This window comes from Peromyscus leucopus, chromosome 1 (genome assembly GCF_004664715.2).
Source record: "Peromyscus leucopus breed LL Stock chromosome 1, UCI_PerLeu_2.1, whole genome shotgun sequence".
Classification (NCBI taxonomy): Eukaryota; Metazoa; Chordata; class Mammalia; order Rodentia; family Cricetidae; genus Peromyscus; species Peromyscus leucopus.
Window position 1 is genome coordinate 79,112,112 of NC_051063.1, and position 13,183 is coordinate 79,125,294.

The 13,183-nt window shown below is 48.0% G+C and overlaps 1 protein-coding gene across 1 annotated transcript in view; it reads right to left on the minus strand.

Moving 5' to 3' along the window:
- Katnip (katanin interacting protein) overlaps positions 1-13,183 on the minus strand; it is a 174,413-nt gene that overhangs the window by 106,197 nt on the left and 55,033 nt on the right. Inside the window, exons 4-5 of the mRNA XM_028867907.2 lie at positions 5,374-5,543; positions 3,949-4,046 (exon numbers count right to left, since the gene is read on the minus strand). Of these exons, the coding sequence (XP_028723740.1) occupies positions 3,949-4,046; positions 5,374-5,543 (268 nt within the window). The remainder of the gene's footprint in view (positions 1-3,948; positions 4,047-5,373; positions 5,544-13,183) is intronic.

Sequence of the window (13,183 nt, forward strand, 5' to 3'; positions counted from 1 at the left end):
TCCCAGCACTCGGGAGGCAGAGCCAGGTGGATCTCTGTGAGTTTGAGTTTACAGAGCAAGATCCAAGATAGGCACCAAAACTACACAGAGAAACCCTGTCTCAAAAAAAAATTTTTTTTTTTTTAAACTCCAGAAATATGAGTGCAGAGACTGTCCCCTCTCTCTTCTGTGGACCCAAAGGCCTGTCCCTGGCACTTTCTATCTTGGAGATACTTTCCACTTAACTCCATTTCTTAGGGCCAGAGGATGTCAATCCAGAGCATGTCAATGAGCTTCTCATCCTGGTGACAATAACAACATTGTAGTGACACACCGAGGCTATACTGCCCAACTCCAGAACCCTAGACCATAAATTGTAATCATACCCCACGGCCAGGCTGTTCAAGGCCAGGCAAGATTAGCAACAGGTGACCTTGAGTCATATAGCCCACTCAGGCAGCAGGCAGCACCACACCGAGGCCAACTATCCCAGTCCAACTACCACAACTACCACAGGCCACAGCCTGAGTAACACAGATGAGCTGAGACACTCAAATAATTTCTCTTACAAGTTTCAACCAGTCCAGAAGTGAGAAATGACCTGGAGGGGTACAATGGGTCAGTGAAGGCAGAGGATAGGCTAAAGAGTGGGGCTGTGGGAAGGGGCAGAGAAGAGCTGTGTGGATTCAGGAACACAGCCTCGGAGATCCTGCAAGCCCTGAGTTGTGGGGGTGGACAGGATGGTCCTATCTGCACACGGCAGCCAAGAGATTTCCAAAGGCCGCTTCTCCCATCTTGGTGCTTCCCAGAGCCCTTCCACTCAGTCTGCCATGAAGACTCCTCCAGCCAGTGTGATCGGCCATGCAACTGTGACCCAGGTCCCCAGCTCCTCCTCTCCACCACCATGCACTGACCACGGCTCACCTTTCCATCACACTCCCCTGTGTCTTTCCAAGGAGACCACTAATCCTCATACTCAGGTCTGCTCCAGGGCCCCTGGGTACCTCTGCTGTCTGCCACTGTCCCTCCTGCAGGCATGGCTCTTCTTCATAGTACTTGCCACTTACTCTTGGTCACTGCTGGCTTGGCCTGTCCCCTACTCCTATCTCCTGAGTTCCAGGGCAGCAGGGCTGGCCTGCTTCGCTTGTAGCTAACAACCCAGCACTAAGGATCCAAAACTTCAGGGTGCTCCATAAATGACCAGGACTGAGCAGAGGAAGTGCAGAAGAGAGAACTCAGCAGTCAAGAGAGATTGCTGAGCGTCATGAAGACTGGAGTTTGGATGCCAGCACCATGGAACGTGAAGGGCCTCCTGAGCAAAGGCACAGTAGACTATGGTGGAAAGGTGTTAGCATCCTCCAGCTCTGAGAGGGCAGAGACAGGAGGATGTCTAGTACTTGCTATGTTCCAGCCTAGCTAAGAAAATGCAAATCCTGGGTTCATTTAAAGAGAGATTCTGCCTCAAAGGGATAGGCAAAAGGAGACAGAGAACAGCCGATGCCTTCTGGCCTCTGCTCATATACACTCTTCCCCTTCCCCAAATAAAATAAAAACATAAATAGAAAAGTGAGACTGAAGAGCCTGGAAACTTCCAGACTGAGAAACCCTCAACCCCTCCATCAATCCCAACAATGACCAACACTATCAATTCACCACCTCCGTGCCAGGCACAGCAGGAAGCCCCACAGACACTAGCTGGGGATCCTCTTCAGCTACCTTCCGAGGCAGGTATCCTTTATGACCACCTTCTAGAAAAGGCAGACACCAAGAGGATGAGTGGCATAACCAGGGGTTGCAAGCACTAACCTCCTCACAGCCTCCTCACCTGCCACTGGGGCACCTAGCTGAAGAAGTGCACTGCTCATAGGCCACCTGTGACACCACACACACGCCTTCCTAACAGTCCCAAGAGGTTGTGACAATAATAAAGGGAAAGCTCAGTGAGGTCCATTACCAGCTCCAAAACATACATCAAAGAAGCATCCCAGATCCCATTCTCTTCCACTCCCAGGAGCTACAAGTTCAAACACCCTGAAGAGCCAGGTGGGGAGAGGAAGTATGGTAGAACAAACAGTACATAATGTACATGATGACATGACTTCTGCTCTGCCATGGTGCTGGGACCCCGAGGGTGGTATCAGCGGCCTGTCACTGAAGCTCCTCATGGCTCAGGGTCTGTGTGCAAAGGAGGTCCAGCCAATCACATTGCCTCAGACAGGGAGAACAGATGCAAGGAGGGGAAGAGAGGGGTAGGTCGCTGTTACTTCTGAGCACTGTCCTGGAGGCAACAGGCTTTTCAACTCCATCCCACACTGGTCATGCCACAGAACACGATCTGTCTTGGCATCCCTGAGGCTGTCCCCTCTCTCCCAGCTGTCCTGAGAAGGCCAGGGCAGGCAGCTGTGCAATGTGGGCCGGAGGCCCCCCTCCAATCTGGCCCAGCTTGCCAGCCCCAGGACTATGTGCACACCACTCCCAGCCTGGCCAGCTTTCTACTCAAACAGCCGTCCCTTTTGTTAGGCACTGAGTGACCCCTGACTGCTGCAGTGCAGAAGGGCAATTATAGCAGAGCGGCTTTGGGAGGCAAGGGGAAATTAGCCCTGATTAAGTCTTGTGAAGTGGGGAGCCACAGGAGAGATGGGAGGGATGCTAATTAATCTTAGGCCAAGTCTTTTAAATTGGACAGACTCTGGGGCCAGCCATTAAGTCACAGTCTAAGACACAAATATGGCTTGTGATAATAGGAAGCACTCCAAACAAGCAGAAGAGCTGTGTGGAGTGAGGCAGGCAAGAAAGGCCTCATTAACAAGAAATTAACATTCATGGCTGGGGACAGACACAAGCGCCCAGGCTGGTGTCCTGGGGGCCTGCTCTTCAGACCCCAGCTAAAGCAGGCACAACTGTTTCCAATAAACATAGGTATGAAGACCAAGGCGTCTGCAGCAACAGGCCCATTCCATACCCCAACCCAGCTTCTTCACTTAGGGGTCAGGTGACCCAGGACTACTGCTTTTGGCTTTCTGGGCCTCAATTTCTAGAGCAGCACCATGAGGACACACATCAACCAATTGGATTGCTATGAAGACATGCTAGGTGGCAAGCACATGAAAACCTTTACTGCAGTCTACTGTGAAACACAATGCCCAATTTCCCCCATACCCAGATTAATAATGACAATGAGCTTCTGCCTAAGCCTCCCAATCTGTGTTGTATATGGTCCTCGAGGCCATCTGAATGCAAAAGATACAACAGGAGCTAAAACCTCATAATTCAGCCTCAGTACACACATAGCATAGAGTGACACTTGGGTACATTAGGCACCTCCATAGAGAGCCAGAACCATCCCCAAGAGAAGCTAGTAAGGGGCCACAGCAAAGTCTAGTTGGGCAAGAATATAGAACTCAGAGCTGAAGATGTGGTTCTAAGTCATGATTCTGGCACTTCTTAGCCATAACCTTGGGCAGGTCCCTGAGTTTTTCTAAGCACCTGCCTCCTCTGCTCCCTAATAAGAGTAGACAACGTACAAAGCCAGGCTCTGGGTGTGCTGTGAGTGCAAAGCAGAGAGGTCCTGTGTAGCTGGGGCAGTGCTGGGACTCAGGGGCAGGACTCAGAAACGAAGGCTATGTTTCAGCAACATCAGCAGCCACCTCAAAGGACACCTCAGTTCACCAGGTAGGGCTCTATCCTGATCACTTGCATTATCTCTGGCCAAGACTGGCACATAGTAGGTATTCAATAAAAAGCAAGTGAATAAATGAACCCTCAAGAATGAGCCTGAGTCTGCTCTTACTGCACTCCCTGTGGGCTCTGGGGGTCTCCGCAGCAGGGCAGGAACCCCAGAAACCAGTCCATGCAGACAGGGTGCCCTATAGCCACCAAACCCATAGGGGCTTAAATACTCCACAGGCCCGCTCCTCATCCTAATCAAGTGCCAGAGCCATGGTCCTGGCTCTGCTCCTATTTCCAGACCTGGTGCCATCCTCGGCGCTGGACCTTTCCCGGTGCTGTCCTCGAGCTTCGTCTTAAGACTTCTTCGGCTTCTCTGAACAGGGTTCTTCGCCCATAATCTGCAACAGAGACAGAGAAGGGGCTGGTGAGACATGGAAAACAAGTTCACACTGATGGCCTACATCTGCAATCCAGTCCAGCTGCCCAAGGCCATGCATAGGATGGATGCATCGTCCTATTGAAGCAAGCTGCAAGCAAGCCAATGCCCAGCAGAAAGCAAAGTGTAAGAGTCACAGAATATCCATTCTGTAAAGTGACATGTCTAATATCCTATCAGGTAGCTCTGCAGACACAAAGAGCCATCACCAAAACATAGACGTAAGGTGTAGTTCCTACAGCAGGCCGCCATGTGTAAAAGAGAGTGGATGGAGACATTATCTGAGGAATGAATGAATATACTGCTACAGTCCCAAGTTCAGATAACCCTGATTTCTGTAATTCCACCAACTAGCAGCATGCCCACAATAAAAGCTAGAAGAGCCAAGCCATTCCTTCTTAGCCCCAGGGCCTACAAAGCTCCTGGGAAACTGTGTTTAAAATACTACAGTGGCTCTCTTAGGGGAATATTTGGGATATCACTGTCTCCTCTTGTCCCTTTGTTGTTGTTTTTCTCTTCCCAGGATATAATGGCTTGGAAGCTTTGCATACCTGTAAAGCAATGACTTACAATAATACCGAGAGACCAAGTAGATTCTTCAGAGTAACACAGCCAATCTGAAGCCTGGTTCCACCTGTTCAACTATTCTATCCATTCAATACCAAATCATTTTGCAGTTCACCTACAGGGTAGACTAGGTGGGGAACTTTTCCATCATACTCTCAGGCTCTCAGTGGATACATGAAATCCCTTTAAAGCATGAAGGCTGGATTAACTAAATGTAAAAATGAATGGTGGAATAAAATATTTCATAGGTGTTAAGTATTAAAGTTAATATGTGCATATCAGGTATTATTTAAAATAGCCCTTAAAATCATGGACATTAGAGCCTCAGGTAATATAAAAACTAGAATTTTCTTGCTCTAGCTGCCTTTGGTTTTGGGCGTGGAGGCCACATCTAGTTTGAAAAGGAATAAAAATGGATTTAAGCTTGGACTGGTTGCTGAGCACATGTGAGGCCCTGGACTCCATCCCTAGCACCTTCAAGCATGTTCATTCATCTCCCTTGCTCTTGGGCTATCTTTCTGGACAGGTGGGTACAGTTAATGCATTTGCTGGTGAGCTCATACACACAGGGTATTTCCAAAGTCTCTAACTTATCTCCTTAATTCATTTTCTTTTGCAGAGTTTTGTTTATGCCAGGCAGGTGTTCTAACACTGAGCTACATCCCACCCCTTAATTTTCAACTAAAAACACTGCTGCCTGGCTTGGAAGGGTCTACACTCACCTTGTGACCCCTCAGCCTGTGAGGCACTTCTGGAGAAGTCTGTGTGCACAGCTTTCCGTGGGGATGTCTTCAGCTCTGAATTGGCCCCATTGACATAGACAGAGAAACCTTGTTCCAAGTGCTCCAGCCTCAGCTGCACAGGATCCTTGGCCTTCAAATGCTTTAATAGCCTAGAAGAAAAAAGATTGCCTGCCTGGATCTCAGCAGTGTCTGACCTCAATGTCCCCAAAGCCAGCAGTGAACTACTTTGGCAAAGTGATAATAATGTCTCTGTGATGGTTTGAATGAGAATGGCCCCCATAGGCTCGTATATTTGGATACTTGGGCCTCAGTTGGTAGAACTGTTTGGGAAGGATTAGGAAGCTTGGCTTTGTTGGAAGAAGTGTGTAACTGCAGGCAGACTTTGAGGTTTCAAAAGACTCCCACCACACCCACTTCTCTGCTTCGTGTATGGGGGTAAGTTCTCAGCTGCTGCTCCAGTGCCGTGCCTGCCTGCCTGCTGCCATGCTCCTACCATGATGGTAAAAGGGTTCTTAGGGCACTGTAATCCCAATTAAACAGTTTCTTTTATAAGTTGCCTTGTTCATGGTGTTTTACTACAACATTAAAGAGTAACTAAAATCAAAGCTAGAATCTGGGAATGGGCTATTGCTGTGAAAGGCTCAATCATGCTGTTTTTGGAGGAATGTGGAAGATTTGGGGACTTGGGAATAGGAAAGCAGTTGAACGCTGTAAGCAGAGCTTAATGGGCCATTCTAGTAGGAGCTTGGAAGACAGTAGTGCTGAGTGAAATGTGGACTGTGGGACCCAGCTCAAGGTTTCAGAGGAGAGCAGTATTAGCAATTGAACCAGAGACCATTCTTCTGATATTTTGGCAAAGAATGAGGCTGCTTTCTGCTCTTGTCCTAAGAATCTGCCTGAGGCTACACTGAAAAGTTTTGGACTAATTTTGTTGGCAGAGGAGACTTCAAGACAGCCTGATATTGATTCTGCCACATGGTTACTAGTGATCACTCTTATGCAGCAATGAAAAAGAGCAAGCAGGGCAAAAGAAAATACAAAATGTACAGTTTGAGGAGAACAAGAACCCCAGGAAATTTAATGTGGGAGCCAAGGCATTTGCTGAAAGAGATGAGGCAAGGACTGATGGAAAAAAAGGAATAAAGGAAGTGCTGCCCTCAGGGCAAAAACTCACCTAGCTAATCCTGTAATTTTTTAAAAGGAAAAGGTCCAAGGGATTTCCTCTACCTAAAAGCACCTACAAAGGAAAGCTTATGCAAATATGATTAAAGGAGGTGTCAGGATCCATCCCAAGCAGGCAGCAGAATTTGGCAGTGTCTACTACATGGTTCTGGCTTTAGAGTCATGAAAGATACCAGAGGTTGTGGTCTCTTCCTCTGTGGTTAAAAGAGCTGCCAAAGCAAGACATGTGGCAGGGGAGTCCCTACATAGAGACCAGAAAGGTCATTGTATGAAGCTATGAAAGTGAAGCCGGGGTTCGTTGGAGATCCCAGGATGTTGAAGATGCCAGAGCTGTGGGATGTCTGCCAGGAGAAGCTGCACACAGTGGAACCAACCCAAGGAAAAGCAGTGTGCTGCAGTCAGCAAAGCTGGAAGGGTGACGCCATCTAAGCTCTTTGACATCATACAAGGAGTTAGAGGATTTGGAGTTTTCCTTCCTGGATTTCAGTCTTGCTTTGGTCCAGTATTTCCTCATTATGCCCCTATTCCTCCGTTTTGGAGTCATAATGTATATTCTGTGTCATTGTGGGTAGGAAGCATGCAATCTGCTTTTTGATTTTGTAAGGGGCTACAATTAAGAAACTGCCTTGAGTCTTAGAAGAGACTTTTTAGACTTGTTCTGCATTATGTCTTTCAGAACAGGGTTTCTCTGTACAGTCCTGGCTATCCTGGAACTCCCTATGTAGACTAGGCTGGCTTCAGAAATCTGCCTGCCTCTGCCTCCTAAGTGCTAGGAATTAAAGTGTGTACCACCATACCAAGATGACTTTTGTTGTTGTTGTTCTTGTTGTTTTTCAAGACAAGGCTTCACTGTGTAACAGCTCTGGCTATACTAGAACTTGTTTTGTAGACCAGGCTGGCCTCAAATTCACAGAGCCTGCCTCTGCCTCCTGAGTGCTGGGATTAAAGGTGTGCACCACCACTGCCTGGTGACTTTCTGGACTTTTAAATTGTGTTTATACTGTGTAAGACTATGGGGACTTTTGAAATAGAACTAAATACATTTGGCCTTGTGACATGGTTATGAGGCTACAGGGGCCAGGGAATGGAATGTGGTGGTTTGAATGACAATGACCCCCAGTCCCCCACAAGCTCCTATGTTTGAATACTTGGTCCCCAGGTGATAGACTGTTTGAGAAGGACTGGGAGGTGCAGCCTTATTGAGGGAGGAGTGTCACTGGGGGTGGGATTTCTTGTTTCAAAAGACTCCTGCCATTTCTAGAGTGCATCTCTGCTTTCTGTCTGTAGATCAGGGTGTTAGCGCTCAGCTGCTGCGCCTGTGCCATGCCTGACTGCCTGCTGCCAGGCTCCCTGCCATGATGGATATGGACTCTTATCCCTCTGAAACTGTAAGCCCAATTAAATGCTTTCTTTTATAAAGTTGCCTTGGTCAAGGTTTTGTCACATCAATTTAAAAGTAACTATGACAGTCCCTAACTCATTGCTGACATGACACTGTCACAGTGTGCAGAGTCTTCTTTAGCACCTCCAGAGCCATGGCTATGGGATGCTAGATTCTCAGTCTTTACAAACACCTTTATACACCATGGTAATTAGATTCTCGAGTCAACAAACGGGCTTCCCCTTTAGTGATCAAGCACTTAGCAAGTTGATAATATTTTTAAATAATTATTTTATGTGTATGGGTGTTTTGCCTACATGTATGTCTGTACACCACATGTGTGTCTGGTGCCTATGGAGGTCAGAAGAGAGTGTTGGGTCCCCTAGAACTGGAATTACAGAGGGTTGTGAGCCTCTATAGGGGTGCCAGGAATTGAACCCAGGTCCTCTGGATGAGCAGCCAGATCTCATAACTGCTGAGCCATCTCTTCAGCCAAGTTAGCAAAGGTTTCAGAGGAGAACAATATTAGCAACTGAACTAGAGACCATTCTTGTGATATTTTGGCAAAGAATGACGCTGCTTTCTGCCCTTGTCCGAAGAATCTGCCTGAGGCTACACTAAAAGTTTTGGACTAATAATAACCATCACTGTATGCCAAACTCGACTCTCAACACAGACAGTGGATTCAGGTCATGCTCCTGAAAGCCACCATGAATAAAGAACTACCCTGTGCTGATCCATAGCTCTTAATGGCGAATAGTTAGGGTCCCTGCCAGCTCTGGTCACAGCATTTCATCAGCTGGTCCACCAATCATCTTGCTTGTGCTTGTGTTTAAAGACACCTTCCTGGTAGGCATGGTAGTTATACCTGTAATCTCCTCACTGGGAGCAAGAGGGTTGTAATGAGTTTGAGGCTAGCCTGGGCTAGAATGTGAAGTCCTGTCTCAACAGAAACAAACAATAAAAGTAAAGACACCTGGCCAGGGACAGCTCAGCTGGTACAGTGCTTGCCCTGCAAGTATGAAGACCTGAGTTTGAGCCCCAGACTCTGGCACAGGCCTTTAATCCCAGCACTCAGGAGGCAGAGGCATCTCTGAATTCCAGGCCAGCCAAGCTACATAGTGAGAACTTGTCTCAAAAGACAGAGCAGCAAACAAAGCCAGGCATGGTAACCAGTGCTGAGGAGGAGGGGACAGGCCTCATCTAGCCAATCAGCGTAGCAAGGGGCTTGGTCTCAGAAACAAAGTGGCCGGTACTCAAGGATCAAAAGCAGAGGTTATCCTCTGGATTCCACACTTGAGCACGCGCACACACACACACACACACACACACACACACACACACACACACACACACACACACCAAATCCTGAGCCACCTGAAACAGCAAAACCACCAAGAAAAGCACAGAACTGCAAACCAAGGTGCTTACTGTCCCTCAACAGCCATATAGGAAAGACGATGAGGAGACCAGAAGCTTCCTGGCTTTGCCTCTTCAAAGTGTGTCAAGCAACTAAGATTTTGCTGCCCTTGTATATCTGAGGATGGCTGCAATTGCATGGGAATGCTGAGAAACATGTTCCAGTGAGCTGCCAATCACAGATAGAACACAAAAATAACACCAACTGAGGAAGACATTCCTTTTCATGATTACTTTATTATCCCTCTCCATAGATAAGGAAAGTGAGACACAGAGAGGGTAATAACCTGCCCAAGGTCACCCAGCTGCTATGTGGGAGGCTCGAGATGCAAACTTTGGGTACTGTCACTACAGAGTCATCATTAAAACAGACGTGTCACCCCTTGTGAGACAGTATGGCAAACTCAGACACTGCTGACAACTCACAGCCCCTTCTCAGGAGGAAGAGGAAAACACAGATGATGCTGCATATTTGATCCTTTCCCAGAAAGTACATTCCAGCAATTCCCAAGCAGTAACTCTGGGCACGAAAAAGGTTAGTATTGAGACCAACAAATCCTGAACAGGAGCCAGCACCCGATGCTAGGGAGTGGAGGTTGGGAGATTATGCTGCATGGAACATACTTGTGGTCTCCTCACAGGGTCGGGGTGGGCAGCACTCAGTGAAGTGCTCTCCCACCAAGCATAAAGAATGAGCTCAAGCACCCAGATTTAAAAAAAAGCCAGGTGTGGTGGCACACACTTGACATCCTAGCACCGTAGCCTGATTAGCAAGGCAAGCCCAGACCAAGGAGAACAGCCCCTGGGGAATGACACTTGAGGCTGACCTCTGGCTTCCATATGTACACACACATGTGCACAAACATACACTTGCACACACACAAAACAGTAAATGGGAGGGAGGGGTATCTCTGCATAAAGATGCCATGATGGAATCAATTCCATTGTACACGAACTTTAAAAATTGATCAAAACAGAACAGTATGCATGTAGTAAGTGCAGAATTGGAAGGGAAAAACTGGGTTTGTGGGCCTTGAGCAGAAGATGATAAATATAAAAACGACGTCAGTTGTGGAGGAAGATGGTGGCATTATGGGTGCCGTCTTTGTTTACTTTCCAACCATTTTTTCGGCAGCTGACATATCAATCTTTTCAACAAAGATGGCAGGAACACAGATTACAGACTGCTTATCTCTTGCCAGCCTTGGAAGCCTGCAATGTGCCTGATTGTTGGGCAACAACACAGAACAGAAGGAAAACACAAGTCGCTAAGTGATGATCTACACACAGGGATGATCTACACACTCCTGGGAGCACAGAACTCAAGAGTGCTCCGGGGAGTGAGCAGGCTCAGGGCCCGCCAGGAAACTGACCTGCCAGGTGGAGAACATGTCCTGACTTCCCTCCAGAGACTGCCCTGGGTCCCAGCAACACAGTTAAAACATTGTCCCGCGGCCCTGGATCTGGGGCTGGCACTGCATGTGGGCCCTTACTTAAGCAGGATGATTTATGAGAATGTGGATGTATGAAACTGATAAATTAGGAGATAATTGCTCACACTGTGAAAAGAATGGGTAAAGAAACTCCCCTGCTGCAGATGAATGCAGTGACATTCAGGTGGCACCACCAAAAGATGCTTCCTTAAAATGGATAGCTGTTTGCATAAGGCTGTCTAGAGTGCAGGGTCCCCGACTGTCCACAGCTGAGCCTGCCCACTGCTGTCCTGTCATGGCAGGGCCCCACCCACATGCTACTTTGGGAAGAGAGCATTTCTTTCCTAATGCTTCCCGCACAGCCTTCCTGAGGAGGGCTCCTTAGGGCCTGGCTTAAGCTCCATTTCCACACCTCCCACCGCACCCACCCCCGCTAATCAGTTTGTTCTGGTGAGGTGCTCTAGTCCTTGGCCACCCAAGAAACTGGACTATGGAGTCACTCCCACCCAAGTCACACGAAGTGAGTGGGGAAAGGTATTGTTCCTGAAGGAACTCCCAGAGCTGTATTTGGAAGGTGAGGAGAGCTGGTGGGCAGAGGAAGGGAACAGGTGACGTGTCTATTGCCCAACCCTCTCCCTGGATGAACTCCCTGGCAGTGGTAAGGTAAGCATGAAGCCACCATGATTGTCCAGAAGCAGAGAGTGGTTACGTGCTGCAGGCAGGGCTAGGGAGGCCAGGGAGGAGGCTCAAGTGATATGGCAGCTTTGCTTTGCCCTAGCACCTCCCTGGTGATTCTAGCCCCTCAGTCGCACTGGAGATGTAATCACACCTGAGCAGATCTGAGCAACATCAAGCAGCATGATCAGAGGGCTGAGTGACAAGGACTGACTGGGAAGATCAGGCTCACGTCTAGAGAGCTGGCAGCAAAGGGGGTTGTGGTGTGGGGAGCAGAAGGGGGACGTAGATTTTTACCAGATCCAAGAGTCTGGCAATTGTGTTATTTGGTCCCTGAGAAAGGTGGTTGAGGGAAACATCCAGAACATGGCCTCAAGGGAGATGGACCTGCTGCCCCAGGAGGAGATCCAAGTGGAAAGAGTTTTGATGACGTAAGTTATGCACCTGGAACTGGCTCTGCTTGAAGTCAGAGTGCCGTGGTGGTGGTGGAACCCAGGGCCTTGTGCATGCTAGGTGAGCAAACTGCCACTCAGCAGTACCCCACCCCGTGATTGAGTTCTTCACTCCCGAAGTCAACAGTTTCCTAGTTAATAAGTCCATTTAACCCTGGGTTTTTTGTTTTTGCTTTTTATCTTTACAACCAAACTAATCAGCTGCTAACTACTAACTGTGGGGTGCTGAGATTGCTCAGCTGGTCAAGGTGCTTGCTGCCATACTGAAGACGTAAGTTCAATTCCCCAAAGCTACATGGCGAAAGGAAAGATTTCCACAAGTTCTGATTTCCACATTCACCCTATGATGTACACGCTTCCCATAAATAAATTTTAAATTAAAAATACCAAAACAAAATGAAAATATTAACACAGTCTGTCTTCTTCATACAATAGTTCCTTTCCTAGGTGAGGCTAGGCACATGGAAAGCACTCCCAAAATACAAGGCTCGTGGCTATAAGTATCCTGGGGGCAGATACATCCTGAGCAGATCTCTGCTGATACTGCACCTTCTAAGGGGCTCAGCACCCAGCTAAGCAGCCTGGGGTTCACTCCTGAGGGCCAGGTCAGTCCTTGGCCTCCACCATCATGCCAGGCACACAAGCTGACCACCAAGTAAGCCACAGCTTTGCCCCACCAACTCGTTTCTTAGTATACTTGGAGCCACTGGCAGGCCTGGCAGGTTTTGGTACTTTTGATCACTATGAGAATGTCGAAATAATCGTAAATAAAGTATAATCCGGTCCCACCACTTCCTGTTCACTACACTGGGACTACTCCCTGTCTATCAAATGGGTTCAATCACTCCACCTGCCTGTCTGGTTGGCCTATGATAAGATAGTGGACTATGACACCCAGTATGTAGCTGGCACCTTAGAAAAGGTGCCTTGAAGCCAACCTAACCACTATTCAGGGCATCCCCTTCTTCACAAGTCTCTGGTGAGGGTGCCTTTCCAGCTTCTTCTCATTGCCTGAATCCAGTGATACCCACCCCCACCATTCCCAGCAACTCGATTGCGATATATTTTTAATTGTCACCATGCTGCAACCTCATCTGTGAAATTCCCATCTATGCTGTCAGCCAGCACCTCTGCGATAACACTTATTGATCCCCGATTAATGAGAAACAATCTGCTCATAAGGAGCTAAGACATTCTCTCCCCAGATGAGCACCTGAGATGATTAAACCATCACCCAGGTGTTCAGT